Source organism: Opisthocomus hoazin, chromosome 6 (genome assembly GCF_030867145.1).
Source record: "Opisthocomus hoazin isolate bOpiHoa1 chromosome 6, bOpiHoa1.hap1, whole genome shotgun sequence".
Taxonomy (NCBI): Eukaryota; Metazoa; Chordata; class Aves; order Opisthocomiformes; family Opisthocomidae; genus Opisthocomus; species Opisthocomus hoazin.
Genome location: NC_134419.1, coordinates 455,959 through 482,823, shown reverse-complemented (window position 1 = coordinate 482,823; position 26,865 = coordinate 455,959). Strand labels below are relative to the sequence as shown.

At 42.8% G+C, this 26,865-nt stretch overlaps 1 protein-coding gene across 1 annotated transcript in view; it reads left to right on the top strand.

Moving 5' to 3' along the window:
• The window catches only part of TNNI3K (TNNI3 interacting kinase), an 84,293-nt gene that overhangs the window by 41,150 nt on the left and 16,278 nt on the right, over window positions 1-26,865 (top strand). The window contains exons 18-21 of the mRNA XM_075424219.1: window positions 11,583-11,635; window positions 12,121-12,173; window positions 13,374-13,506; window positions 18,884-18,993. Coding sequence (XP_075280334.1) covers window positions 11,583-11,635; window positions 12,121-12,173; window positions 13,374-13,506; window positions 18,884-18,993 — 349 coding nt within the window. The remainder of the gene's footprint in view (window positions 1-11,582; window positions 11,636-12,120; window positions 12,174-13,373; window positions 13,507-18,883; window positions 18,994-26,865) is intronic.

Genomic DNA, 26,865 nt, shown 5'->3' with positions numbered 1-26,865 from the left:
TCGCAGCAGCGGCTCTGTTGCGTGGCCCTCACTCTCCTAACCCCTTGCATTTAGAGATTTTTTAACTCCTTCTAGGCATGTAGATCCTTCCCTGCTAATTAGAGTATCACATATACCTTCTAAATAATCCTAATTTGTGCTGCATGGCACTGCATCACTACCTCAGTGTTAGTGGCTTCACAAAATCTTGACAGACTTAAGCCGATCTTTTCAAATTGGGGTAAATGCAACATTGTGTTTAGAACACACACATTGAGTTTCTTTTTCACTTGGCTGCTGGCTGTGCTTCATCTTGATCAAACAGAGAAGCAAACAAAGAAAAGCAACCAAAGCTTCAGTTTTGTTAATTCCTGGTATCTGTTCTTCACAAGTTTGCCTTCCATCTTCCATTTTATGTGCTTACTACAAAGTCTCTCCCAGGAAACAGAGATCCATAAAGATTTTCAAAGTTTGAAAGAAAAGCTTACATCTCCAGACATCCTTGTAGCATAATAATGAATTTTAATTCATTGTTACTGTTCTGTCACAATAAATGGATTTTACTGAGCCCTTTAGAGAGCCCACAATAAATGTTAGCTCTCCTGTACCTCCTGAACTGTAACCACACTCCCTCTTCACCGAGCGTACATTCGCCCCTTTTAGTGGTGACACAGAGTGCTGCCTGCCTCCGCCTTGGCAATGGTTGTTCTAAAATCACAAATTCAGACAGGCACATGTCCCAGCAAAGCCATTGTGCTTCAGCCTCTGTCATCTGAAGAAATCGGTTCTCAGACTGCCTTCAGGTCATTCACAAGACTCATCTTCGTCCCTAGCACCCTGCCAGTCCTGGGAAACCTCCAGCCAAGCAGCCTGATCAGAACACACCAGCATCATCTCCCCAGAGTGTGAGATTATCCCCTGTCTCCTCGCCCAATGAAGGGACTGTGGGGATGCTGGGTTTCAGAGTGTGGGAGGGCATAGCTGAGGAAAGCATCCCCTGTAGGTGCATTTGACTTCAGGTCTCTGCTCAGTGGCACTGACTTGGCAGCATCAGGCTTCTCCTGCTCTCTGCTGTTCCCGGTGCCATCACTTTTCCCTAGGAATCACCCTTCTCATGAGCTGCATCTGGCTGGGAGCCCCGCGGGAGGCTGCTGCCTTGTGTCACATCGAGATTCGAGAGCATGGCCCAGATTCAGGACAGTGCGGATGGCAGTCCCGGCTGGGCATCTTTCATGTTGCGAGGTTTTCTTTGGAGCATTTTCTTTTAAAAAAAGAAAACAAAACAAACCCACAACAAACACAAAAAAAAACTAACCATGAAGTACCGGCGTCTTTATGCCAACCACAGGCTGCTCTGGTCAACCGCCGTCCTTTTGCTGTGTCTTCCTGCGTGAAAAGGGGTGTGTAACCACCTGTTGAAATGTTGCCTTCCTGGTTTGGTCACAGCCAGGTGTTTACCTGGAATAAAAATTCGTGAAGCTGTCAGAAAAGTAGAAATGGATAAAGAGGAGCAATCCCATTCCGTACAGCCACATGAAGGAGAAGCAGCTTCTGTGTTACCAGCTAGCATGTGGTCCCCAGGATCAGACTGGGGAGCAGGCAGGAGGGAAAGCAAGAGAGGGAAGCTCGAGAGACAGTGTCCGGGCCAGAGGAAAATAAGACCCTGTTATGGATGGCAGGAAAGTGAGGAGCTGCTTTGGACATGCCTCCCCGCAGGTGCAGGCAGGCATGACTTTCTCTGTCTCTGCGTCGAGGCTGCTGAAATGAGGAATGCCCGTGGCACTGCGTCTGAGCCAGGCGGTTTGCTGGCAGGGCAGAGCGTGTGGAACACAGCGTGGTACCGACACACGCACAGCCCCGGCACCAGCCCGTCTCCCACAGCAAAAACAACATCTGCCTGCATCTGCCCGAGAGCACGGCTGCGGAGCAGACCGAGGTGCCTGCCAGGGGCTTCCCTCCGAGGGCGTTTTGAGAGATCGCACAGATCTCCTGGGGCTTGTATTTCTATAAACAGAAGAGAGAGCAGGGAATCACAGCAAGGGTTTTAAGTCAGGTTGCGTTGTGTTAAAATATTAAATCTGTCTTTCTACAGCTGAACAAGCACCACAGTTAGGAGAGGTGTCAAAGACCTCAATTTGCAGGCAGCTTGGTGGGACTCCTGTACGTGAGTCAAAGGACAGGTATAGGTCATGACTTATTTAGTCTGCTTTCTCTGCTGCACGCGATCTGGTAACGTGATTCAGAGACACTGCTCAGGGTTTGGAAGGGCAGCACAGAAATGTTTTTAACTGCTTTGAAAGCCAGACTCTTTAATGTGAAGAGCGTTCTTCTCACATGTATATGCTTTTGCAGAAAAAAGTCAATATTACAAGAAAAGTAATTTGGACACTGATGAAATCGATATGTAGCATGGCTCACATCAGAAATTTGTATAGAGTAATATCCCCTGGAATCAATGCCTGTTGCGGGATACAACATTTATAATTTCGCTCTGATGTAGCAATGATCCACTACAAGGTTAAGAATAAAGGATCTCGGAAACTGTAAATACGGTGAAGTGAATCAGATCACCTTTTAGTCTAACTGGGAGCTATCCTTACTTGAAAACTATTACTCCTATTTTTTGCAATTTACTGACCTCAAGCTGTGGGTTCCTGAACCCTCACATTGTATGGTTCAGCCGCTTTTCTAAAAAACCTTCAATTGAGTGTCATGTTGAACAAGACCTGAACCTGAAATAATTCTGAAGACTGGAAAACAAGCTTAGATTCAAAATAGTCTGTTTCTACACAGTCAGGAATGAAAGCACGTCATTTTACTCCTGCGGGGCATGTTTTTCAAACACTGTGCTTAGTCTCTTGTTCACCCCACTCCGCAGATAATAAAACTGAAAAGAATCATTCTAGTCATCACTCAGCTTAGGACTGTGAGACCTTATGCGAGTCAACAAGCCCAGTTCTCTGCTGTTAGAACCAACCATTTCAGAGTCGGATATGTATAATGTGGGCCGTAACTTTGGCTGACTGGTGCATGCATTTCAGCTGGAACACCTCTGTGTATTCAAGACTTTAAGGAACAGATAATCTATCAATCTTTTCATAACTCACCTTCACTTTAAAAGCTGCAGGTGCCCGAGATCTACCAACATCTATCGACTGGCCTCTTCACCCTCTTTTGGATGATCATGGACTTTTATTCTCTGAATGTACAGTAGATGCCTTCCAAAACGGCTCAGTTCTCTCTCTTTCGACAAGCTTTGCATTTTTTCTCCTAGGGACTACAGTGTAGGTGCTGACCTGAAGTTTAACCACTGTAAACCCTAATTCTAATTTGAAGTTACACAGTGCTGTGAGCATGGTTTATGTTCCTAAGTCCCTAGTGACCTCTATTTTGTTATATTAAATAACTGTTACATGTTTGTGTTCAGCTTTCCAAATTATAAACAGCTCTGCCAAACTTTGTGAATAGGAGTCACACCAGGAGTTCTCCCAAGTGAAACTCACGTAGTTCAGGTAGACAGCAATGTGAAAATACTGCAGTCCTAAGAATGCAGCTGTCTCTCTTTGTGATGTGTGAGAAAATGATGGTTATGGAATATGTCAAGCAGTAGTGCACAGACTGCTCCAACATTCTGTTACACTGAATGCATCCTCTCGGTTCTGAGAAAGACCTCTGAAATCACTGGCCTGGCATTTCCAGCCTGCAGAACCAAGAGAGGAACGTTGGTTCTTTGTTGTTGATTAGCTACTTTCTGCAAAAGTGCTCATATTTGCTAGACTGGCATGAAAACAAAAGTCCTTCTATAGACAGTTCCAAGCATGAGTAGCTAAAATGTATTTGTATATGGAGAGGGAACACTTCAGTTCTGATAACTGCATGCTGTCAAATGTGTCGGCATTGTAGTAAAATGACACATCGTTTTGTATACTCAGTACAATATGAAGAAGAGGAGCAGGAAATAAGTGCTTTTGAAAGGCATTTATGGATGCACAGAAGCCAAAGCCCATATTTTTGTAAATATGTATATAGGTGTTTACTCAATGCTTGGGAAATGAATTAATTCCCTTAGCAAACCCTTATGTAGTTTATTGCATAAAGAGCTGCTTGCATGCTGAGCAATTAAAGGGAGACCCCTGGAAAGCTATGGTTAATAAAATCATAGAATAGTCAAGTTGGGAGGGACCTCCAAGATCGTCTAGTCCGAAACCTTCCCCAAAGTTGGACTGAGTTGAAAATGAAATGCCTGTATGTTATCCAGTAATAGCCTACAAAGCTGGCTTCAAACCTTATCTCTGGCAGAATATTTCATTTCATACAGCAAAACCTACCAGTGGATTAGACTAGGTCCGTTACAAAACACAGAAGAGAAGACATTTTTGACTATGTTCAATTTGAGTCATTTTGATTGACAGAGCTTCAATCCTTTGCTTCTCTGTCCCTCAGTAAAGCAGTACCACAGAGGAGGAAGGACTGCTGCCAACAGCTTTAATTTCAAGTTCCACAGTCCAGTCAAAAGCCATAAAATGGGGACTGGTATTGAAGAAAGATAGATTTTCAAGATTAAGGTTTTGAAGATTCACTAAGCCGTATTTGCAGTGTCACAGTGCTCATAAAACCAGTAGAGTCTTCTAAATGACCAGGGAACGTGTCTGTCTTTGAGAGATGTAACCAGGAATGTCAAAGACACTGATCTTATTTAATTCTCACTGCCACTCACTGGGGATTAAAAGACTCTGAGAGGGGGGAAAAAGGGTCTCTCTTTTTGTTTTGCCTTTCTTACGCCCTTTTTGTTCCATTAAGGATTGGGCACATAAAAAACAAAACAAGATTTTAAAAGGATGTATACGTGATAAAGCCTATTAGTCCCAAATGGTTTAGTTCCACAACATATTGACAAGCACAAGCAACAAAACTATCTTAATTTGTAGTGCTATGTAAGATAACAGAGTTGGCAAGAAGAAAGTATTATCTACTCCAGCATTTCCCATGCTTTGTAACTGCTGTTTTTCTCTGTGCTTTTGGCAAAGTAAATGTAATCTGAATTATCTCTCCAGAATGAACATGTGCATTTAAGCTAAAACAAGTGTTACCAAAGGGTATACTTGATCCATATCACAGACACTCACAGTGAAAGAAAATTCAGAGATAATGTGACATGCCTACAAGTGGTGCATTGCATCCCCCTCTAGCGACCAGTCTGCACGTAGACCTTGGCAGGGCTGGCTGCCAGCTTTCCATCTGAAGTATTTTCTGTCTGAGAAGTTATGGTTTTGGTCTGTTTTCAGTAATGCAGTTCGTGGAAATTCTCCCGGGAATTATAAAAATTTTCCTTTTTGCATGGGGTTGTTTGAAAGTTGAAGAATGTAGGCTCCTAGGATTTGTCATAATTTATAATGTTGGCCAGCTTGGAGGATAAATTCAGAATGCAGCGCTGCAGTCAGGTTATTTAGTTACTTACGGGGAAAAAATGTCATTTTCTTTGCACAGTACATTATGAAATGTCTGCTTTCCATCTTCATTCAGGACAAAACCAGAAGTTGCAATCTTGATAATTTCCAGAAATACCCTGTCTTATTTCCCAATCAACACTACTAAATGATTTTAGTTCCAAGACCTCTGAGGCTTAATTTTCCTTAATTTTCCTTTCCATTAACCCAGTCTCTGCTTGTATATCACCAATTTTCTGCAAATTTTCTCCATCCAAGTGTGCTTTTGTCACGTGCATCTGCATCTTATGGACAAATCTATGTGAGTAGCAGAAAATCAGCAAAAAGTCCTTTACTTCTTGTCATTCTTCTGCTGTTGTGTTCTTCTCAAGGAGTTGTGCTGTGATAATGGGGTTTGAGAAGATGATACAAAACATCTGGAATATTTATAAAATAGTTGTAAGCAGCAGATTGCCTGAAAGACTGTGTATGTGTTCTGCGTGAGCTTTTTAGACTTTCCGACCATGGTCGATTGGAGGAATTTTGTTTTGTAGATCATTGTGGTGGCACGTCAGTTGCAGATTTATGATAAGTTACACATGTAATGCATGTGCTGAGCACGTGCAAGCTCAAAGCTGTCCAGAGAGGGCTACATAGTAGTAGTACAGGTTCTGCCAGTACAGTCAAAGAGCTTTTTGGCTCCTTCACCATCAGAGCAGAGCAACGGTCTCACCAATGGGGAACATGTCCTCTTTTTCCAAAACGTATGATCTGGTTCAGCCACAATTCTTACTCTGAGGCAAGAATTTAGAGGAGTCGAATGTCCTGTGTTACGTGGGAGTTCGGATCAGACCTTAATCTGTAAATCCACCCACTAGTAGCCATTGCAGATTTGTTCCCTGTTGTCTTTTTCCCAAATTTCCGTTCAATCTTGCTTTAAATGTCACATTGTAAATTGGCTTCTGTCATTTCTCTTGGTGAGTTTGTTCTGGAGAACAACCCTGCCTCTAGGTAAATAATTAATGTGTTAGTTGCATTAAGTAAAATTATCAATAATTCTGTGGTTATGAAGTGCTGTGTTAATGCTGATTATGCCACCATCATGACCAACAGGTGTATTTATGTGTATCACAGGCAGGCCAGGAGAACAAATGAGTGGTAGATATTTTTTTAACTTCTGTTCGTGTTGCTGGCCTTTGGCAAATGACAGCTCAGCCCAGATTTACATTTGCTACCGAGCTACAAACTGCTGAAATAGGAGTACCAATGAGGTACCTGCTTTTAAGCATCAGTTCTCATTTCTCGATGACTTTTCTTTATATAGGCACCTATTTTTGCGATTGGCTTCCCTCATGGCCTTACAGAGCTTTTGAAAGGAGTTTGCTTGCGAGCCAAATGCCTTTAAGCCACTTGGGTGGCTCTAGCAAGCCGAGGGCATCACTGCGGCGCAGCTGGGTCTGCCCAGCCCGGGGCTCGGGGAGCCGGCGGGACCACCGAGGCAGAACGGACCCCATGCCCCAGCTGCCCCGGGTTGCGGCGGGGCAGAGGAGGGGGCAGCGTACCCCCACCACCCGCTGCCGCTGGGCACAGCCTGCGATTGCCCGTGCTGCTGCTTCCTCCCCGCTGAGCAGCGGCGCAGAACCGGGCCGCTCTCGCCTGTCTGCGGTGCGATGTGACCGAAGGACGCAGCAAGGAGCAGAGCGCTGCCTGCTCTGTCACGCGGCCGTAGAAAGGCATCTCTGCAATTCTCATGTTCCTCTTAGAAATAGTGGGAGAAGAGATATACTATAGAAAGATGATATAAAAATCTGACTGTAATTAGACATTCACTTTGATATTGTTCTGTACATTTCAGGTATCAATTGCTGCTTATTTAAGAAATGAAATCTCATTTCTGTTTTTTTCACTTTGGGGTATTTTTGTTAATGAAATTGCAAAATTATAACCAAGAGCTGAGGCAGAACTGAGAAGGTTACATTTAATTTGTTATAAATGTATGTTCTGCGCGTTATTGATTAATTTGATGGCTACTTGTTAATTCTCAAACTACGGGCTATGGCAGAAACGAGAGATTACAGCTATTTGGGTTCTTGGCAATCTCCATTTAATAACTACTAAGGAATGAATTATCTCTGAACCAGCATTTTACCATATGCTTTTTGGAGGGAAGTGAGGTCCAGCTGCTCTATAGCTCTGAATCTTTTCCTATACAGTGTTCATCAGGGAGACGGAACTAAGAGCTTGGAAGCCACTTGCTTAAGTGTCTGTGGTACATTGATAGCTTCTGGGAGAGTGCAGTGTCTACGTCTTTTAGGGTTCTCTGAGAATTTAATTTTCTTTCCATTTGATAATGATGACGATATCAGCACATTGTTTCAAACATTAATTTCCAAGTCAACTGAGGCATTTCCATATGCCAACCCCATGTGAAACATTCCTGAGTGAGTTGCAGATGAGCTGGTACAGCTGTACCAAACACATACCCATTCTCCTTCTGCACGAGAATACCAATCCTGAGCTAAAAACATTGGTATGTTGTCACAGCAGTCTGCCCAGAAAAATTATCCCTGCCCCTAAAGAGGGCTAGTTAGTTCAGGCTGAGCATCCCTCCACAGCAGACATTCTGCTTGCAAGCCTAGGAACTTCTGTCTTGTTGGCTTATCTTTGATACACTCTAAATCTCCAGAATTCAGGGGTGGATACTTTTCTCACTTGTATCACCTAGTCTTTTGTCTGTTCAGTCCAAGTCCAATAATAAAGTGCCCCTAAATAAGAATTCATGGTTTTCCAAGAGTAACGTTACTTTTTTCTCTTATTTGAAGGTATCAAGGTGAAAATGTGTAATAAATGCCCATTTGGTTTTTATCTGATCTGAGTATCTTCCTTCTCAGAGTTTCAGTGTTAGAAATACTCTGGTTTGATTTGGATTGGTTTGCAGCTATCCTGCCTACCTGTTCACAAGATGACACTTGTATAAAATGGATAAGGAATATTTACAATCTTGTGTAGAAATCTTTTTGTAGTTGTTTTGTTCATACTTGGAAGCTTATGTCTTTAAATCCTCCACTTAATAGAAAGGATGCATACATATGGTTAGATTTTCTCTCAGGCATCATCCATATCCCTCACTGTCTTTGAACAAATAATATGTTAAAAAAGCTGAATTTTCTTCACATTACCTTCAGTAAATAGGTTTAAACCATCACACAGATCTCATAGTTCACTTCTTTGGTTCTGGTAGTTTTAGGACAAATCCAGTAGGTTTAACTTGAAGCCTCCAAATATCTCTGCTGACAATCTAAGGTGAAGTTCTGGTTATCCAGTCCTCTGCATTGACTGAGGCCTGCAGTTGCTATGGTTCCAAAGATTTCATGGAAATCAAAACCCTTTTAGAGGTGTCAGTACAAGTAATTATCTTTGATAAATGATTTCTCTCATCTCTAGACGTCTTGACAGAGATTGTCCTACACATGTGCTGACCAAACAGGAATTTTCCTGCATTCATCCCCTCCTTCCTAACTCCAGAAACTGTCTGGGGCAAAGATGAGTACTTTATATTGAAATAATGCCTAACAGATACGTCTAGCATTAATATCGCATTTTCCTGGGATTTCTTGCTGTCTGCAGTTCGGTTAGAAGACGTGAACGTGAGCCTCGCCCTGGCTGCTGTGCACCTGAAATCCAGGGCGTTTTCCACGGTGCTCGGGCGCTTTCTGGCTGCAGCACCCGGAGGGTGGGGGGGCAGGGGCAGGGGACAGACCCCGGTCTGCTCGGCAGCCCTCGCGCCCAGACTCCAGCATCCCCAGCAGCGCTGGGCTGCACCGCGCTCCCACCTACGAAGTCCCGTTTGGTTAAACCACAGGTAAGGGCGGCAATACAGCTGCGGCCGCAGTCCCCAGCAGCCTACGCTCCGCTCCCCGCGGGCACCAGCCATCGCCCCATATCCTTCCTTGCTGCCGCTCATAGCTGCAACCACCAGTCTCCAGGGACGTTGTTGTCATGGTGTGGTCCAGCTTGCCTAGGGACCTTCGGAAGGAGATGCCACCAAAAGGTTCCACTAGCACAGTCAAAATGCACGGCAACTTTTGTGAATGTAATTTTTAAGGACAAATGCAAAATGTAGTTCTTTTGTGATCCTGCCCATACATCCAAATGTTCCACCTAGTCCCTGCTCCTCAGTAATCTGTATCAGAGTGCAGGCGTTATCATCAAGGTGCTGAAAACCAGCTTCTGTACAGTGTCTGGGTCTCACTTATTTGAGTGATTCCACATCATGCAGATGTGTTTGCAAACTAACAGCTGTAATGATGAGTTGAAATTAAAAATAAAGCCTAATTACCTCAGTTTACTTAACCTCTGGCATGTCCTTGTGGGAGTGAAGTATGCGGACATACAGGATGAAGTGTAAGGACAATACCTTGGTAATGCACCAGGGCAGTGTCAGAGCAGACAGCTGACAAAGATGGTGTTTTCCTTTGATCCTAAAGCTTCTGATTGCTGTGTCCTGAGCTTCCCCAGGAAGGGAAAAGAAACATATTTCAATGTTTTTTATGAATGCTGTCTGTTGACCAGCTGACACTGTTTTCAGCTCTTAAATTTCATAGTAATCCAAGTTAGAGGACATTTACTCTCCTCTCTTTAACCCCTCTTCCCTCTTGCTATTTCAGCCTGTGCTGCTGTATCGCCACACTCATCTGTCAGTTAGGGTGGTGTGCGCAGGGGCTGAGGGTGGCCCTGATGAGTTACAGGTTGGGGATACAGTGGCAGACACCAGACCAATAGCTTTGCAGATAAACAATCTATCTCTAAATAATTGTACAGTAACAAGTACAACCAAGTAGTACAGTTATGCAGGGCAAAACAACAGAAAATGCAATAATTCACTACTGCTGGGCTAAACTTAACATCCGTGCCCATGCAGACTAACACAGCGACGGTTATCAGGCAGGCCAGCGGGAAGGTGACCCTGCCTTGCGCAGGAGGCTGGGCTAGACAGTCTCCAGAGGTCCCTTCCTACCTCAACTACTCTGTGACTCTGCTTGTAATCTTTTTTTTTTGTACCATATATTGCACATGATGTACATGTGGAGCATATAGTGTACATAATGTGCAAAATGTTTTTGCTAAAGGTGTTTGCTAGATTTCTGGTAATATGGTGTCCAGTGACGAACAACACTTTATGCTTGTGATTTTGCCCATCAAACAATGACAAGGAATATGCATTTCATCGACAACAAGGTGAAACAGTTCAAATTCCGTGAGTGCCCCTGACTCCTCAAGCAGGCGGAAGTCTGGCACGTCGCCTTACACTCGGTTCAGGTCCAAAGTAACTTAGTACAGATCATCAGTTGTACTCTGCTAGATCTCAGAGACCGTGTAAAAGGGACAATGTGGAACTGGAACACGAATGGAGGGCAGGACCAAAATCTTACCTCTAGTAATACCAGCTGACAAATCTTCATCAGTGCAAGGAGGGAGAAGTTTTCATCCTAGATGCTGAGATAAGCTACGGGATGAAGGACGTGTCTTCTCTTCATGAGCAAATGGAGAAACTTTAGGAAATAAAGTACCTTTGTCTCATGAAAGTAGCATTTGCATTATTAAGTGTGGGTATTAACGGAATAGGAGTCACCATTGTGTCATTGTTTTTTTCCCCCCAGCTGAATGGATTGCTTATGGCTTCTAGTGACCCATTCTATGTGGACTCTTCAGATCTGTTCCTTCCCTTCTATACATCAGCATAAATTAGGAATTACCACTATGAATTTACACTTACGCAAGCCTTAAAAGAGAAAAGAATCAGCCCATCTGATTTTATTTAAAGGCCACTACTGTGTTTATATTCAAATATCATCTCTTGCACTTCATCAGTGCAATTCAGTGTACATATTGAATAAAGCTGTTATACTTGATCCATAACTAATTACAGAAATTATTTTGTTCTAGTATTGATTAGAAACTGACATTCTTATTCATGAAGCCAGAGTGCCTTCTCAGAGTTAATGTGTAGTTTATAACAATGAGATGTAGCTAAAAGTGTTTTTTATATAGACATTTATCTACTTAAGCAGGTGATTCAAACTTGTCAAGAGTTTAGCTATGAACCAAAAATTGTAGAATTTTCACCATCTTTAAGACACTACTGAACAATTATCTATCATAATATTCTTTTCCCAGTCACAATATTCTCCTGTATGAAGACGGTCATGCAGTTGTTGCTGATTTTGGAGGTAAGGAGCTTTTATGAATTAACCTCATATTGTCCAAAACTAAACATGTGCTGACTGAAAATGCTGAGGAGGTTATTCTTAATTTTGTTACTATAAAAGAAGAGAAAAGGCTTTTAGGGATGAGAATACCCCTATTTTTTGTCTCATCTAAGTTAGCAAGTGCTATGGAATACCTCACTGTTTATCTGAGAAGGAAGCCCAGGTGATGGTGAGATGACGCAGCTCAGTTTGAGTCAGTTTTAGCAGTATGACAGAGGAAGACGTTGAGTGCAAATGCCTCTAATAGAAGATGTCCCCTCCTCTTTCACGGCAAGTGCTCAGGATCGGAGCTGTTGAAAAACGGCTATCACAGTTTGCCTGGGCTTTCAAAATCCTGGAGTTATTTAAAAAAACCAAACACAATTTTTACCAAGACTTTTGTATAATCAGGTGGGTCTCTGTATTGGTCTGACAGTAATATTTTGTTGTTGTTCTGTGTGTTTCAGAATCTAGATTTTTGCAATCATTGGATGAAGACAATATGACAAAACAACCTGGGGTTTGTTTCTTGTTTTGTTTGACATAATTAGTATAACACACAGAGGAAAATTCAGTTCAGGAGAAAATGACATTAGAAATATATTTGTTGGAAAAGATGAACTGGTATAGTATTTTATCTATCTTATGGTTCTTTATGGGGTTTTTTTCCTTTAGGCCTCTTTCATAGCAGAGATAAGTGAATATGGAATATCTGCAACAGAAAATCGTGCTTTATAAGGTTGTCTTTGGAGCTCATTTGCCCGCAAAATCCTTAGTAGTGTGTCATGTTTTTTCATCCACCCTTCCCTATTCAGATAAACACATTGCTGGCAGGTGGTTCCTATTTCTAATAGGGAGTTAGTTATTTGACACTGATTTTCTCTCAGAGCTCTTTTCTCCACTACAAGTCTGCTGCTCACAGAGAGTCAGCTTTACAAGACAGTGTTGTTGTCTTCATAAGTTTTAGTCCAGATGCATTCTGTGTGCCACTGCACGGTGATGAATGTTTGCATCACCATAGTGACTAATTGTGGAATAGGATGGGTGATGCTAAATCCAGAGTTTGGCAATCATCTTTTTAACAAATTGTAATATGCACTCGCTGTGTGTGAGTAATATGCACTGCTGCCTGGGACCTGGGACCTGCAGGGGTTTGATGATGTCTCGCTGAGAAGGGCTGTCTTGTGAGGAGTGTAGATTAAGTTACTGAGGTGCAAAAAGACCCTGAACACATCACTCCAGCGAGAGGCTGGTTGCTTGTGAAGCAGCCTCAGGACTGGGCTTCTGCAGAAAGCAGTGAGGTCCCCAGAGAGAAGGCACCAACCCAGTGCAATTGTCATCAGCTTTTCCATCTACCAGCTGGAGTTAATTGGTGTTATATGGCATGCTCGGACCTTATGGTGTGGCCTCCAGACTTTAAGGCTGGGTGTTCTGCTTTTATTCTAGCACTATTCTTATGTTTAAAGCCTGATCACTCTGGCTTTATGGGGTTGAGACAGCTACCATACCAATGCTGTTGCATATAATGTGCAATAATTTGCTGCCTAAATTTTGCAAGCCAGGGTGACAATTATTCTGGGCAAATTTACCAGTTTTTTATGGAGCAATTGAGGCAAGGAGGTAAGAACAGGAAGGAAAACAAGCATACAAATACAGGAAAATATGCATAAATGATGAACTAAACACTGTTACTGTATTATTGATGTTTCCTGATGTGCAGAACCTTCGCTGGATGGCCCCTGAGGTGTTTACCCAGTGTACAAGGTACACAATAAAAGCTGATGTTTTCAGCTATGCTTTGTGCCTCTGGGAGCTCTTAACTGGTGAAATTCCATTTGCTCACCTGAAACCAGGTAAGATGCCCAATGAATTAATATTTACATTTCTCTGAACTAGAGAAGTAGCTACACTGCATGATATTAACCAATATTTTAATAAAGTTTCTTACTACGTGCTAAGATTATGCATTCAGTGAAAAGTGTAGAACTATCCCACTATAATCACATATATTACTTACTACAGATCTACACAACTTAGAATTCTTTATCCAGTTCAAGGATTATGAACAGGTCACTCATAGGCCTTTTGCCTCTCACAGTGGTGTGGGATGGTAAAGCCATTCCTTGATACGTCTCCTCCTGGAGCTTGTTCTCGTGTAGCTTAAAGAAGCACCTGCAAAGAGTGGTGGGGTAGCAACAGCAAATCAGCATGTGCAGGACTACACTTTGCACTCCCTGTGATTTTTTGACCCCTTGATGTGTGCCAGGAGTCGTGAGAGGTTGAGAGTGCCTCAGCGCGGGTAATGCCAGAGGTTTCGGACCCCCCTGCCATCGACACCAGCCGCTGCGGTCTGTCCTCCTGCGGCAGGAGCTGGGTCTGTGGCCATGCTGCTGTGCTGCCCTCTCCACACAGGAGATGGCCTGGAGGAACTTTTCAGAGACATTTCACTCCAGCAGCTGAAACAGCTGTGGAATAGGGGGAATCTTTTGTTTTGTTTTAACTGGGTTTGAGCTACAAAGAGAAGAGTTGCTGGGGAAGAGATGTGCAAAGTTTGTCAGGTGGATTTCAAGTAGATTTTCTGTTGTTTGGAGAAAGCACAGGCTATGGCAGGGCAGCATTATGACCTTGAAGGAGGTGAATTTCCCTTAGTTCATACAAAAGTTTGCACCCAAGCAGAATATAAATATCAGTAGCAGTGTATAGTCCTTTGGTGCTCATACATCTATGTGTCTGTGTATATCTGTATGTCTAGTTCTGCTTCTTAGATGCCTATCAATATGCTATTCTCTCCTTAGGTCAACTGCTTTATAAAATACTTAATGCTAAATGAAAACTAATGTATTTTTCTCATTAGGGTGTAGCTTTTATCTTTTCAAAGTCATTTTTGATACATGTAAAGTTTTACTTACTGATTCCTTCCCTGATTTATTTTTTTGTTAGGGGATTCATTAAATACAGTTTCATTTTTCTGCTATTTTGAGATTATACCTCCGTTTAATTCCTTTGGATGCCCTTGTGATGTTCAGAGGTTCAGCCTCTTGCATGAAAAAGGCAGCTGTCATTAATATCATTGGCAATTAGTGTGCCAGCTTCGTATATGATCTTCTACGCTGTATTAGCTGCTTTTCGTATTTCTTTATTTCTGACTGCTAAAGTGATGCAGAAGCCAAACATCCGACTCAATTCCACTTCAGGTTCTAGAAATAAAATGCCTTTAGCTGTGAACCTGAGCTTCAGATCTGAATCGTTTTCATGTTTGTATTCTTCTTCCACTGGCTCTTGTTTCATGGCCATTTAACTGAAGATCAGGACTGCCCATTCCTGGTGCAGTTCTAGTACACAGTCACCCATATTATCAATACCTTCTGCAAGGTTACCATCTCTAACATTAGTCTTGGTTCATTCTGAATTAATCATTCTACTCTGTTCAAATTATGGTCTAGATAGGACTAGAAGACCTGAGAAGAGTTAAAGCTCACTGGGAGCTTCATAAACAGAATAAAAGGCATAAAAAAGGTATAGGGGTAATTTTTCTCTCCCCCCTCGTCCTCCCCTCTTTTATTAAATGTAGTACATCAACTGAATGATAAGTTCCCTTCATCCTGACTTCCACAGGCTTGCTGTCTTTTTGTTTCTGCAGCTTTAAAGAGAAGCATTTTCTGTCCCTTCTTTCTTTGCTGAGACGCTATGCCCAGGGAGTGCTCTTTCCTTGTCCTCCACTCTAGTAATGGGTCCTCCCTCATCTCCAGCTCACCAACAGTTTGTTTGAATCCTGTTACAAACACTTTTTCCAAAGACCATATTGGTGCCTGCAAACATGGGGATACAGTTTTCCAAAATGATCAGGTTTGATCCAGGTCTGTTCTCCTTAAAGTGAGTTCACTGCCTTCACCAGCCCACCCAGCAGCTAATTTTGGACCTCTCTGTGGCCTGAGTAAGTGTATTTTTCCCCCTTCCATGGATAAGGAAGCTAAGACTTTACACAAGGTCACAAAGCAGGCAATTTTTCAGATGCAGCAGTCATGGTTTATAACTAGCTCCTAGTCTCTGTGGTACCTCAAACTGTTCTGCTTGTGAAAGATATATTTACGCACAAAAAAGGATATTGAATGTGCATGTCTGACTTTATATATATTCTTAAAAAAGCAGCTTTGAGGATGTTGTATGTTTTACAGTCTATGTAAAAGTCCCACATTTAAGACATATGTTCAGATAATGACTATTCAGTTAAATACAAATCCCATATTTTTTTCAAAGTATGTATTTCAAGGTAAGGAACTTTCTTTATGAATATTTTGTATGGTATCTGCAGAACACTAATGCTAATTATGCATCGCTGATTTTTTTTCTGGTTTATAGTTACCTTTGTGCAGGCTTACAGGTCCAGGAAGCCATTCTAGAGAAGCTCATTGAAATAATTATGTGTTGAAAAGAATATATGACTATAAAATTTGATTATAAAGTAAACTAACTGTCACCCATTGAAGTAAAAGTAGTCACCCCATTAAAAGCAATTCCATGTTCTCTACTTTTCTACTTCTATAAGGGTGCGCTCTATACCGAATAAGAGATCCATTCATCTGATTTCTACTTGATAAATAGGTATAAACATTTTTATAGGTATTGAATCAAAGTCACTACTTGATTTATCAGGTGGAACATCTATTAAAACAGGTATATACACATATGCATATACTTCAATTACCACAATTAGGCAACCAGTTGATAATTAATGATGTGATTATCAGATCACTATACTATGAAAGTCCAGACTACACTGCAAACGCCATGCAGGTTTGCAGCCAGTTTAGAAAACAGCTGGGATTCACAAGCAGGCTGCGACTGGGTGAGCGTGGAGCACGAATACACATGCGCGGAAGGCGCGAGAGCTGTGTGTCGCGGACACTGCATCACCTCAGCAGGACTGGGCTCACGTAAGCAAACAGTTTTGCAGACCAGTGCAGGCGGATAGTGTGTCTGATCTTCATCTTTGTGGTCACTGGTTTCCTTTGAGGATTGCGTGGCTGGGATGTAGGTTCTTCAGCAGACGCATTGATGTTTGTTGCCCACTTGCTTGAGCTGTAGTTGAGGCGGCTGGGTCTGTCATCAAGTTAGAAACCCATGCATGGTTCCCAGGCCGATCTCATCCTGTTTTCCTGAGAACTGCAGCGCAGCTCTCTGTTCATGCTTTAGGTATCTCTCGTATCTCGTATCAAGGTATGTATGCTTGCACAAGGCGTGACTGCAAAAGCATCCTTCTGTTCTCTAGGCACAGTCTGCATGTGGAAGTAGATGTTGGCAGTTACCTGGCGTACAATCTGCCATTTAAAATATGTTTTGGAAGGTCCAGGGGGCAAGAGGACACCCTCAGATACCTGAAAGTCCTCTTCCTAGGCTGTTTTCAATGGCATTCAATTCACACCTGTAAAACTGTCAGCGTGTAAGGTTTGGGTAGAGTTTTGTGGGGAAGCACAGGGGTGTAGATGTCTGGAAGTTATAGGTGTGAAACTAGATTCAGAAGCTGAACCAATGCATCCCATGTAGCAAAAATAAAGCAAAGATGACACTTGCCCAAGGAAACAGTATGTTATGGTTCTAAACATACAGGTATCCAATGTAGCAGATGTTGACTAACATTCTGCAGTTACTACAGTTGTTCCTCTGATCCACAGACAAGAACAAAGTGAAATAACATTTTTGTAGGTAGGTTGTCATTGATTCTGCTGGTGGCTTATAGTTGCCTTGACCCAGAGGAAAGGCAGGATGTGACCAACCAGTCAAACCAGAAAGCACTCAGAAGTTCAAGGACAGCACGTAGTAAAGCTGGAAAGCGTCACTAAGTTCAGAGCTTTGGGGACCACCCAAACTCTTTTTTGTTTTGCTCATCTTTGAGAAGAATGGATTCTTGTCATTTAATTCAGCCATTGTAAAGTACTTTATAGTAGATATATCTTTTAGCTGAAGAAGAGGCCCAGTGACAGTGAAAGGCGAGCCCAGACAGAGGTGACACAGACAAACTTTGTGAAGTATTATAGAAGTATACAGAGGCACACAGTGTGTTTCTCCCTTTCTTTTTCTAATCTTGACCCCATTCAACTGATGGAATAAATGCTATTAACTTTGGTGAGACGAGATTTTGCCAATAGGTAGTATATCACTTACACTTTCTACCTTTGGCAGGAAAAAGTGGAGCATTTTGCATTGCTATCTTAATCTTATTTGCATTTGCCTCATTTTCATAGCATCTGCTAGGCAAAAGATTAATCTGGTAGTATGTGCGTCATGCCTTCAGAACCTAGTTAGAGTGGAATCAAAATTAGGCAAACTGTGTTTAGCTATCCTGTCTACATATAGTTACCATATCACGGTATTTATCTGATATCAACATTCTGAAACACAATTATGCAGACAAAAGCTGCAATGAGGACAGTCAATGGCTGAAATTAACCTATTCTTATGATAATTACTGTGATGAGAATGGGATATGGTTAAAGAAAATTAGACCATTCTTGTTACAATCTCATGGCTGCAATCTAACAATTCCCTGCACGTCCCATATACTGTCATATAATTTTAAAATGTCAGGCAAACAAAGGATTTTACTTAGCTTTTGATATGAGTTCAAAATACATTTGTTTTGACTTCAAAAATTTTGCTCAAAGGGAGTAAGAGGGATTAACCATGTATTTGGATTCACTAAACATGTAAACACAACTAGGAAAACATTTTGGCAATTTTTTCTCAGTCACTAGTGGCTTGCACTTATAAAAAGTCACTCACTAAATTTTTACTAAAGAAACATTTAAAATTAATTTTTGTCTTGGACTGCAACAGAACTAGCCATGGGTTATTTTATATGTCTGTTACCAATTTATCCGCAAATGGAGTCTACCTGTCACCCTGTCTTAGTAATGAAGTTACTAAATTTTTCTAAAAGTGAGTCGAAGGTTAACTCATTTTTTTCCCCCAAGGTAAATTAGATTGTCTTCACCCATGCTCAGCCTTAACAGCAATGTGTTCCATTCAGGGTTATGGACTGCCTTAGCTATCGTTACAAACAGTATGGATTGGAAAGCCTCTTTTAAGCTACAAGACTTCACCTACGGGGTCGATGGTTCGACGCCTCTGTACCTGCTGGGGTGTATTTCGGTAGTGACGAGGCTGTGTTGTGCCGGGAGCGTGCGTGGTGGCTGGGTGCTAACGGGTTTCTGTCGGGCTGTTCGCTTGCAGCGGCGGCGGCGGCAGACATGGCGTACCACCACATCCGCCCGCCCATCGGGTACTCCATCCCCAAGCCCATCTCCGCCCTGCTGATGAGGGGCTGGAACGCCTGCCCCGAGGTGAGTGCCCCCGCCTCGCGCAGATGGAAGGCACCAGGGGAGCGGGCGTTGCTGCTGCGGCCAGCCCTCCCTCTGACTGCACGTGGCTGCCCCAAACGCCTGGCCTCTGAGGCAAGGGCCATTGCAGAAAGCCTCGAGACAGATTATGGTGTATGTCAAGAAATACGGAAGAGTTGGTGGGTTGAGGGGGAAAGGAAATTAACATTTACCCATTCAATGAAACTTTAAGTAATTATGTAACTTTATGACTTATTACTGAGTGACTACAAAAATACTTGCTGCTTTCAGACTTTTGTAGGCATTTTCTATGAATTCTTGATTGTTTCCGTGTGAAAAATGAAATCCATGCCATCACAAAGAGGGACCAAGTTACCCTGGAAATGTATAAACTTCTGACTGCTTTGACACCATGTGCTGAGGCTGTTCCCTGACACACGAATAGGATACGAGCACAGGAGGTGTGTAGCAGGCCGAACGATCTGGAGACAATCAGAAGTCCTGTCCCCAGCATTTCTGGCACAGAAATGTCCCTGCTCTGGGAACAGCTGGGGATAGGACACACTGTCAGAGGTTATGAGAAACCCCATTTCTGAGAGAAATAGGCAGCAATCGGGACTCTTTCTTCTTTGTGGCAGCCACTCAGCTCGTAATATCCAGAACTTCTCACTGTTTCGTGGGGTTTTTTTCTTAAGTTGCTGTAAGATAAACTCTGCTTACTGATCTTGTGTAATTGCATTCCAGGAAACACCACTTAATATATATTTACTTCTCACTGTGTTTCTTGCTTTGAAAGCGATATGGTTTTCTCCTCTCAACCAGAGTAGATCAGACCAGTGAGGACATATTGCCTGGTCCAAGAGACTAGTCCTAATCAGGTGATAGTTTAGTGATAAATTTTCAGACCCACAGATTTGGAAGTTAAGGAAATAGAGAGCTAAGAATATTTTGGATCTGCTCAGAGCTCCTTCTGTGCTAAACTTCAGCTTCCAAGCAGCGGCTGTAGCTAACCGTTTGGAGAGCAAGCAGTGACCGGCTATAGGCTCACCACCCAGGGATCCGAACAGCAGCTTTCGGGGTGTGAATGGAAGGGGACCTGTCCTGGAGAGAGCCAAATGTCAGTCCCTGCTGCCAGGAACTCAGTGGGTACCGGTGCTTTGTGAGGGAAAGAAGACCAGAAAACTTCTTAAGCTACGTGAATTTAAGATAGAATTTAATAGATGCAGGTATAGAAAAGATTTTGTGCTTTCCATCAAATAAACAGTAGTAAGAGAAGCACAGAAATCCAAGTACTGCAACTTGCACATTACAGATCAGACGTGGTTTTGCGAATTGTAAATGTAAATTTTTACATTAAATTAAATTCAGGCTTTATTTTCCAGGTCATAAACACCAGTGGCTGTTCCAGTCAGTGAACTTTTGCTGGTTTACCTTCCTCTCACTTATGTGTTCTGTTTGGCTCTGACACAACCAGATGCCGTTCCTGTCTGATCCTTCCCATTACCAAAACCACTGTTCAGTTAATTGAGTAAAATTACTTGAGCTGAATTACCTTTAATTTTTTCTGATACTTAAATCAAAAGCTATTTCATGTTTTTGGACTTGCTGAAATTTCCCACCATGATGATGCTAATAGCTTTCAGGAAGGCTGGGGCAGTTTGCCTCAGATTTGAAGGAAGAAAAAGAGCACTGTCATGATGGGTTTTTCCTCCCTTTCTTTTTCCTCCAAAGGGGATGCGTTAGCATATTCCACAGATGGTGGGCACAACACAGCTTTTGTAGTGGAGTTTTCGGCTTCATTTATTCTGCAAAGAATTAACAGCAGCTCATTTTCTGCCTCAAAACTGCCATCTCCTAATTCTGGCAACAAAGCCTCTTCGAGTTCTTCTGGTGGCATTTCAGCTTCTTCAAGTTCATCCTTGTCTTGTTGATTGTTTTTAAAGTCTTGTGAATCCTGCATGTCTTCTGTATGCACAGCACTGTTAATTTGAAGACTGGTATCACTGCCCAGTAATATATTTCCATTTTCTGCAGGACTGAGGATACTGACTGTACTAGGGGAAACTTTTTGTAGTGTTAGTATGTTTTGCCCTTCACGTCACCCAAAATTTATAGAATATTTTCTGTTTTGGTATCCGAGATTGTGTGTCTGAAAAGTAATGTTTTCAACTTCAATTCATTTTCATTAGCTGGCATCGTATTTCCTCTTTTCTGTAGTTTTGTTCCATCTTCTCCAGTGTTATCAGTCGTGTTCAGGTTGTCTGCAATATCAGATTCTTCTTTTTACTCCTAGTAACTGCCTGTTAACCAGAATACGAAAGTATGAACTTGGCAACTTTTCACTTTAGCATTGAACAGTGTTCATTTCTGATGAAATTGTACCATTCTTTGCAGAAGCCTGTGCGGCAGCAGCTGAATTATGGAATTCAGAACAGGCAGGCCTCCTTGTGAACATTCTCATGTGCTTCCCAAATTCTTGACGTTTCTATTATAGTTAAATTTTTGGGTCTGGATTTTGCATTCCTGGCTTTGGCTGAAGTATTGTGCTGTATTTTCAAACTTCTTAGCAGGGCCTGTTTTGACAGGACAAGGAGTAATGGTTTTAAACTAAAAGAGGGGGGATTCAGATTGGATATAAGGAAGAAATTTTTGATGATCAGGATGGCTGGATGCCACTGTGCTGCTCTGTGAAACCAGAATGGATAATCAAAGAGTGATGAAGGATAACAGATGACAGCCAGATTTATATGGCGCTCAGAAAAAATGCGCAATGCAGTGAAAAGGCTGCAAGAACAGTCTGTCTAGCTCTCTTTATGTCACAGAAAGATAGAAACTTTTACGAATGGTGTAACATTGGTACAATTTTCTTGAGAAGGGAATTTTCAGGGGGGGATTTTCTCAGAGAAGGCAGACCTTGTCTGAGGAGCAGGAGAGAAGAACTAAGGAGGATCACAAGGAGAGGGGTGAGGAATGGAAGAAAGTCTTGCCTCCAAAACAGTAATGCAAATCAGATTCTGTAGCAGAAATTGTTTTCACTAACAAAATCTTTATTTTTAATCTGCCTTCAAGTTCAAAGTAATGTGGTTCAGTGTATTATCTGGGTGCCTTTTAAAAAGACTTTAAAAAAAAAATGCATCTCTCTGGCAGAAGTTTCCGATCTACTCCATCATCCCAGTTACAAAACCAGGGCATGTTTCTTGCTTTCATTCTCAAGAACGTAGAGGATCCCCTTCATGCTCACTTCCACAGAGAGTACTGCAGAATGCTCTGATAGTATTGTATTATTCTAAAGACAGCCCCTCTACTGTTAAACTTATTCAAATGCCACTGTCCTCAATGGCACACTGTTGTTACTCAGGAGTACTGTGCATGTGTGAGGCATTTTCTAAAGATAATTTTGTTGCTGATTAAAAACATCCATCAGCTTTCTGAAGGATAGAGTAGGAAAAACTTGTGGTTTGTACTGTTCCTCTGCTTTTCAGTCAAACCAAATATACTGCTTTCTTGTCCCTCCCTCATATTAGTCCAGTATTATCTTTTGCAGGCTTTACTATTAACCTGACTGCAAGGTTAGGAAACCATAACAATCCCTTACTTGGACCTGCAAATCTTCCCACTGGCCCAGACTGCTTGGGTGAGCAACAGCTCTCTAGAAATCCCCTTTTAGGGCCTCGGTGTCCTCATTCACAGGCACATTTCTGTAAAGCTCTTGAGAGCACAGCTCCATCACCCTGCGCTTGAGGCAAGGGACGGAGCCACTCCTTGTGATCAGTGTCCCTCTGAGTGCCCCCAAGCGATGTCTGCAGGCATATGGACATTGTATTTGCCTTTAGGATTGCATGAGGCCTGTTTTCCTGCAGGAAGTGGCACATTTCTTTGTCAGACCCAACCATAGGCATGACAATTATTTCATTTTCCTAAGCTAAGCAGTAGTTACAGGATCCTGTAGTGAGGTAATTTCATGGCTCATGTTCACACTGGGATGCATCTGGAGTTTCCTGATGCGTGTTCATTTGTTCTACCTTGTTCAAGTTTCCACATAAAGAAGGCCAAGACTAAACAAGAGAGACCAACAACTCCTGTAACAAATAATAAATTTAAAAGACAAATTTGCATACATAAACTTATGGATATTTGAAAATACTGTGGTAGTTTTCTTGTACTCTACAGTGGTTGGAAATTGAGATAGGACAGTAAGATGAATTAAAGTCTTCTGCCATACCATCTTACCAGCAGTCCAGTGCACACAGATTGTCTTGGAACACTGGATAAGCTCTGGCAGAGCGGATGTTAGATGGAGGGCAGGGCAGCTCTGCAGGCATGTTCTGCAGCAGTGCAGAGATCCCATTAGTCCCTGCAGTCAGTCACCGATGATGGCCCCTCAGCCTTTCTCCAGATGATGAGGCATTCTGAGTAACTGCACATGAGAACATGTTTGTCCACGTGTAATTCAGGCCATGTAGACTTTATCAAGCTTCACACTTATGCTGAGCCGAGTTTATCACTAACGCATCTCTGCCTCCCGGCAAGGCTCTTAGTACTGCAGATGCCGTAACTATGGACCAGAACTTCTCTGCTGTTTTGAAGAATCGCCCCACCAGAAAATTTCTTCGCTGTCTTGTAAAGATGACAGTTTTGATTATTGACACATGGCTTAGTAGAACTGGTCTAGCCAAAGACAGGAAAGCCACATCCACAGAAGACAGAGCTCACTGGAAACACATAGTGACAGTGTAGAAGATAAAAGATAAAACACTGTGCCTTTTGAAAACTCGGAACAGGTCCTGCAGTCCATAGGGAGAGGAGGAGCAAGCCTCAGGTGTTAAAGGCTGCATGAGCAGCAATAACAAATGCAAAGCCCTGATTAACCCAAGCAATAGGAAGACTTAAAAGAAGTTAAGAAAACAACTGCTGGGCTCCAAGATGGGCTGTCATGATTTGTTTTGCTTCCCAGCAGACCTTTGTCCAAGCACAGACTATGCCTAAGCTTTCTGAGCCTGAGAGCTCACATGAGATCTCAGCCTTAGGTGATTTGACTGCAGGTGGTGGTATGGCTGCAGGCAAAATTTAAAGCTGTAAGATGAAAGAGAGTGTGTTCAAGGGTGGCTTTTGGCAGCTGTACAGAAATGAGGGTCAGCGCACAGAAACAAGGGTTCCCGCACTTCAGTGGGAAAGGAAAATGTAGGTGACAAGGATGAAGTGTTATATGGGACTTGAGGACAGAGAAAATACTGCAGATGCCCCAAGAAGCTAAAAGACATGACAGTGACAGCTGCGCACACTGTCTGGGGTGTCACATGCAAAACCAGTGCTGAATATTCAGCAGTGGCTCAGATGGCCAGTGCACCTCCCGGGCGGTCGCACCCAGCTCCAGGCAAGGAAACCACCTCTGCCAGGACTCCATCGCTTCTCCTTCATCCCGCAGGGCCTTCCCATCTCCTGGAATGGCTCCTTCTGTCCAGGGCACAGAACACCCTCGACTTGTTGTGAGCATCCCATAAGGGATGCGTAAGGCATTAGTTTTTACAGGAGCAGCTGCAAAAGAGAGACATGAACATGATTTACAAATTATAGAAATATTCTGGCTCTTGTTCTCTGTTTCCTATTGTAGCTTTAATCCTAAACAGATCATATTTATGATCTTTGGAGCTAGTAAACCATGTTTTTCACTTGTTCCAATGCAAAGAAGGTGGTTCTTTTCCATTATTGGGGGAGAAAAATTTACTCATAGCTTTCTAATTTCTGAAATCGCAGGAAGGTGTCTGTTCCTTTAATTAATGTTATTCAAGGAGTACTTATACTATGTTGACAGTTCGCTAACCATCCAATGGCAAATATATTGTAGGTACTAAAACAGAACGAAAACAGTCAGGTGTAAACCCTCCCCAAAGGCCTGGGGCCAGCTGTGCATTGCAGAAGTCCCAGTCTGGTGCCCGCTGGCTTGGTATCTGCTGGGACAGACGAGGGGTCACCCACAGGACCCCTCTCCATAGCAGGGCTGTTCCAGCCGTGGCCTGGAGAACAGGGAACATCAGCACACAAGCATGTGGAGGGTCTCTCGGACAACCCCGTGTCAAAGCATTAACAGCTCTGGAGGTTACACCAGCTCCATGCACTTCCCCAAAGCCTACCGACAGCTGTGGCTGATGATGGTGTAGCCCGCTCCCAGGATGAGACTTCAGGAATACGTGGCCAGACTCCAGGCAATCATAACCTCAGTCCTGTGGAGAAGAAAGCCAGAAAAGTACACACACACACACGCACGCACGTGCCTTTGCCAGCCTTGCATGGCAAAAATGCTGCTCGCCACAGCCCCTGAGGGAGCCGGGCAGAAGTCCATCCCGCTCCCCACCGGCTCCCTCTCTGCATGCCGAGCTGCAGTCAGTCTGCCGTCAGTTCCCGGTTCTGTCAGTCTGCCCAGATGCGTCGCCCAGCTCACTGCCACAATCTCCGTCTTGCCTGGATTGAATCATAGGGACCCAGTCCTCCTCCAGCCTCCCGCTCCATCCAGGCACTGGATCATTTATCATTTATCAGAAGCATCATGTAATTCTCCTGTGCATCTAAACTATTAGTTTGGTTTTTTCCTATGCCATGACATGATATATTTGTTTGAAAAACTGAAAGCCATCTGTTCTATTATACTTCAAAATGACTACATTGCTTATTATTATCATTGCTGTTGTTTTGGGATGCATTTTTCATTGCTTAGAGAAGTGAGAAAGCAACAACACTTAGAGCCAGGCAGGGTGCAAGGCAATGATGTATGCATTTCACACGCACATCTCGCCCAGAGTGGCTCGTTCTCATCAGCTACATCACTGCTGATCCTAAAATGGGCCTCTCCTATTACAGCTGTCTAAACTCTATGGGTCTTCCTATTATTTCAGTTTTCCCCCTATATGATAAGAAATTTAATTTTGAGAGGCTTAAAATAGTAAACACAATGAATATTTTTTCCCCAGCTGATACCCTGGGAATTTTCATGTGCGACTGATTAATGCTGATAAAGACAAACCTCAGATATGTGTTACAATTAATAAACTCTTCTTTAGGATAGAAAGTAACTGTACTGCGAATTTCAAAAATGTGTGTTGCATTTGCTGTGATGACTGTCTTTCGGAGCCCAGCAATGTCTGCAGGATAGGAGTCTGATTTAACAAGGAGTGGTTGCAGTAAGGTGGTTGCTACAGCACTTTTATCACATGCTGCAGTTGCGACTGGTTTTTAATGATTGGGGAAGTCCATCTGATTATCCCAATTAGCTCAGTAGCAACAGCATTAAAGAAAATAAAATACACAAGTGTTCCCTTCTGAGATTGTAAAATGGTGGTTACAGAAAGATCATTTTATGTTGGCTTTTGCAGTCTGTTGCTGTTTCTGCACTAATGGGAACATGAACTAAAGCAAGATTGCAAAAACACCATCATCCTCAAACTGGTAGCCTTCAGGGCCACAGCAGGATTTAATGGTGCTTGAGACCAACCACGGCAGAGGGACAACAGTGACCCTCCCCTAACTAGTCTGGATATCTCTGTCCTTATACTGAGGGTCAAATCTCCCAAAGCAGGGCTGATAACTGGTACTTTTCTGATGCTACGTCCCAGCTGTATCTGCTGACTGGAGGGTCTATACACAGATCTGTGTATTTGCACATGAAAATGCAGCTGCAGGTACTGGAGTGTGTGGGCACCTGTGCTGGCTCAGTTGAGTTGAGGCCGTCTTACTGACAGAGTTACTGCTCTGGCATTTGTAGATCATAAGAATGATGGGTTTGTTCATAAATTCTGGGCTTTGACAGTGTTCCTTGGTGGTGGAAAATAGAAAGCAGCCAGGTGAATGTCATCTCTAGGAGGCTCACCCGGAGGACTATGA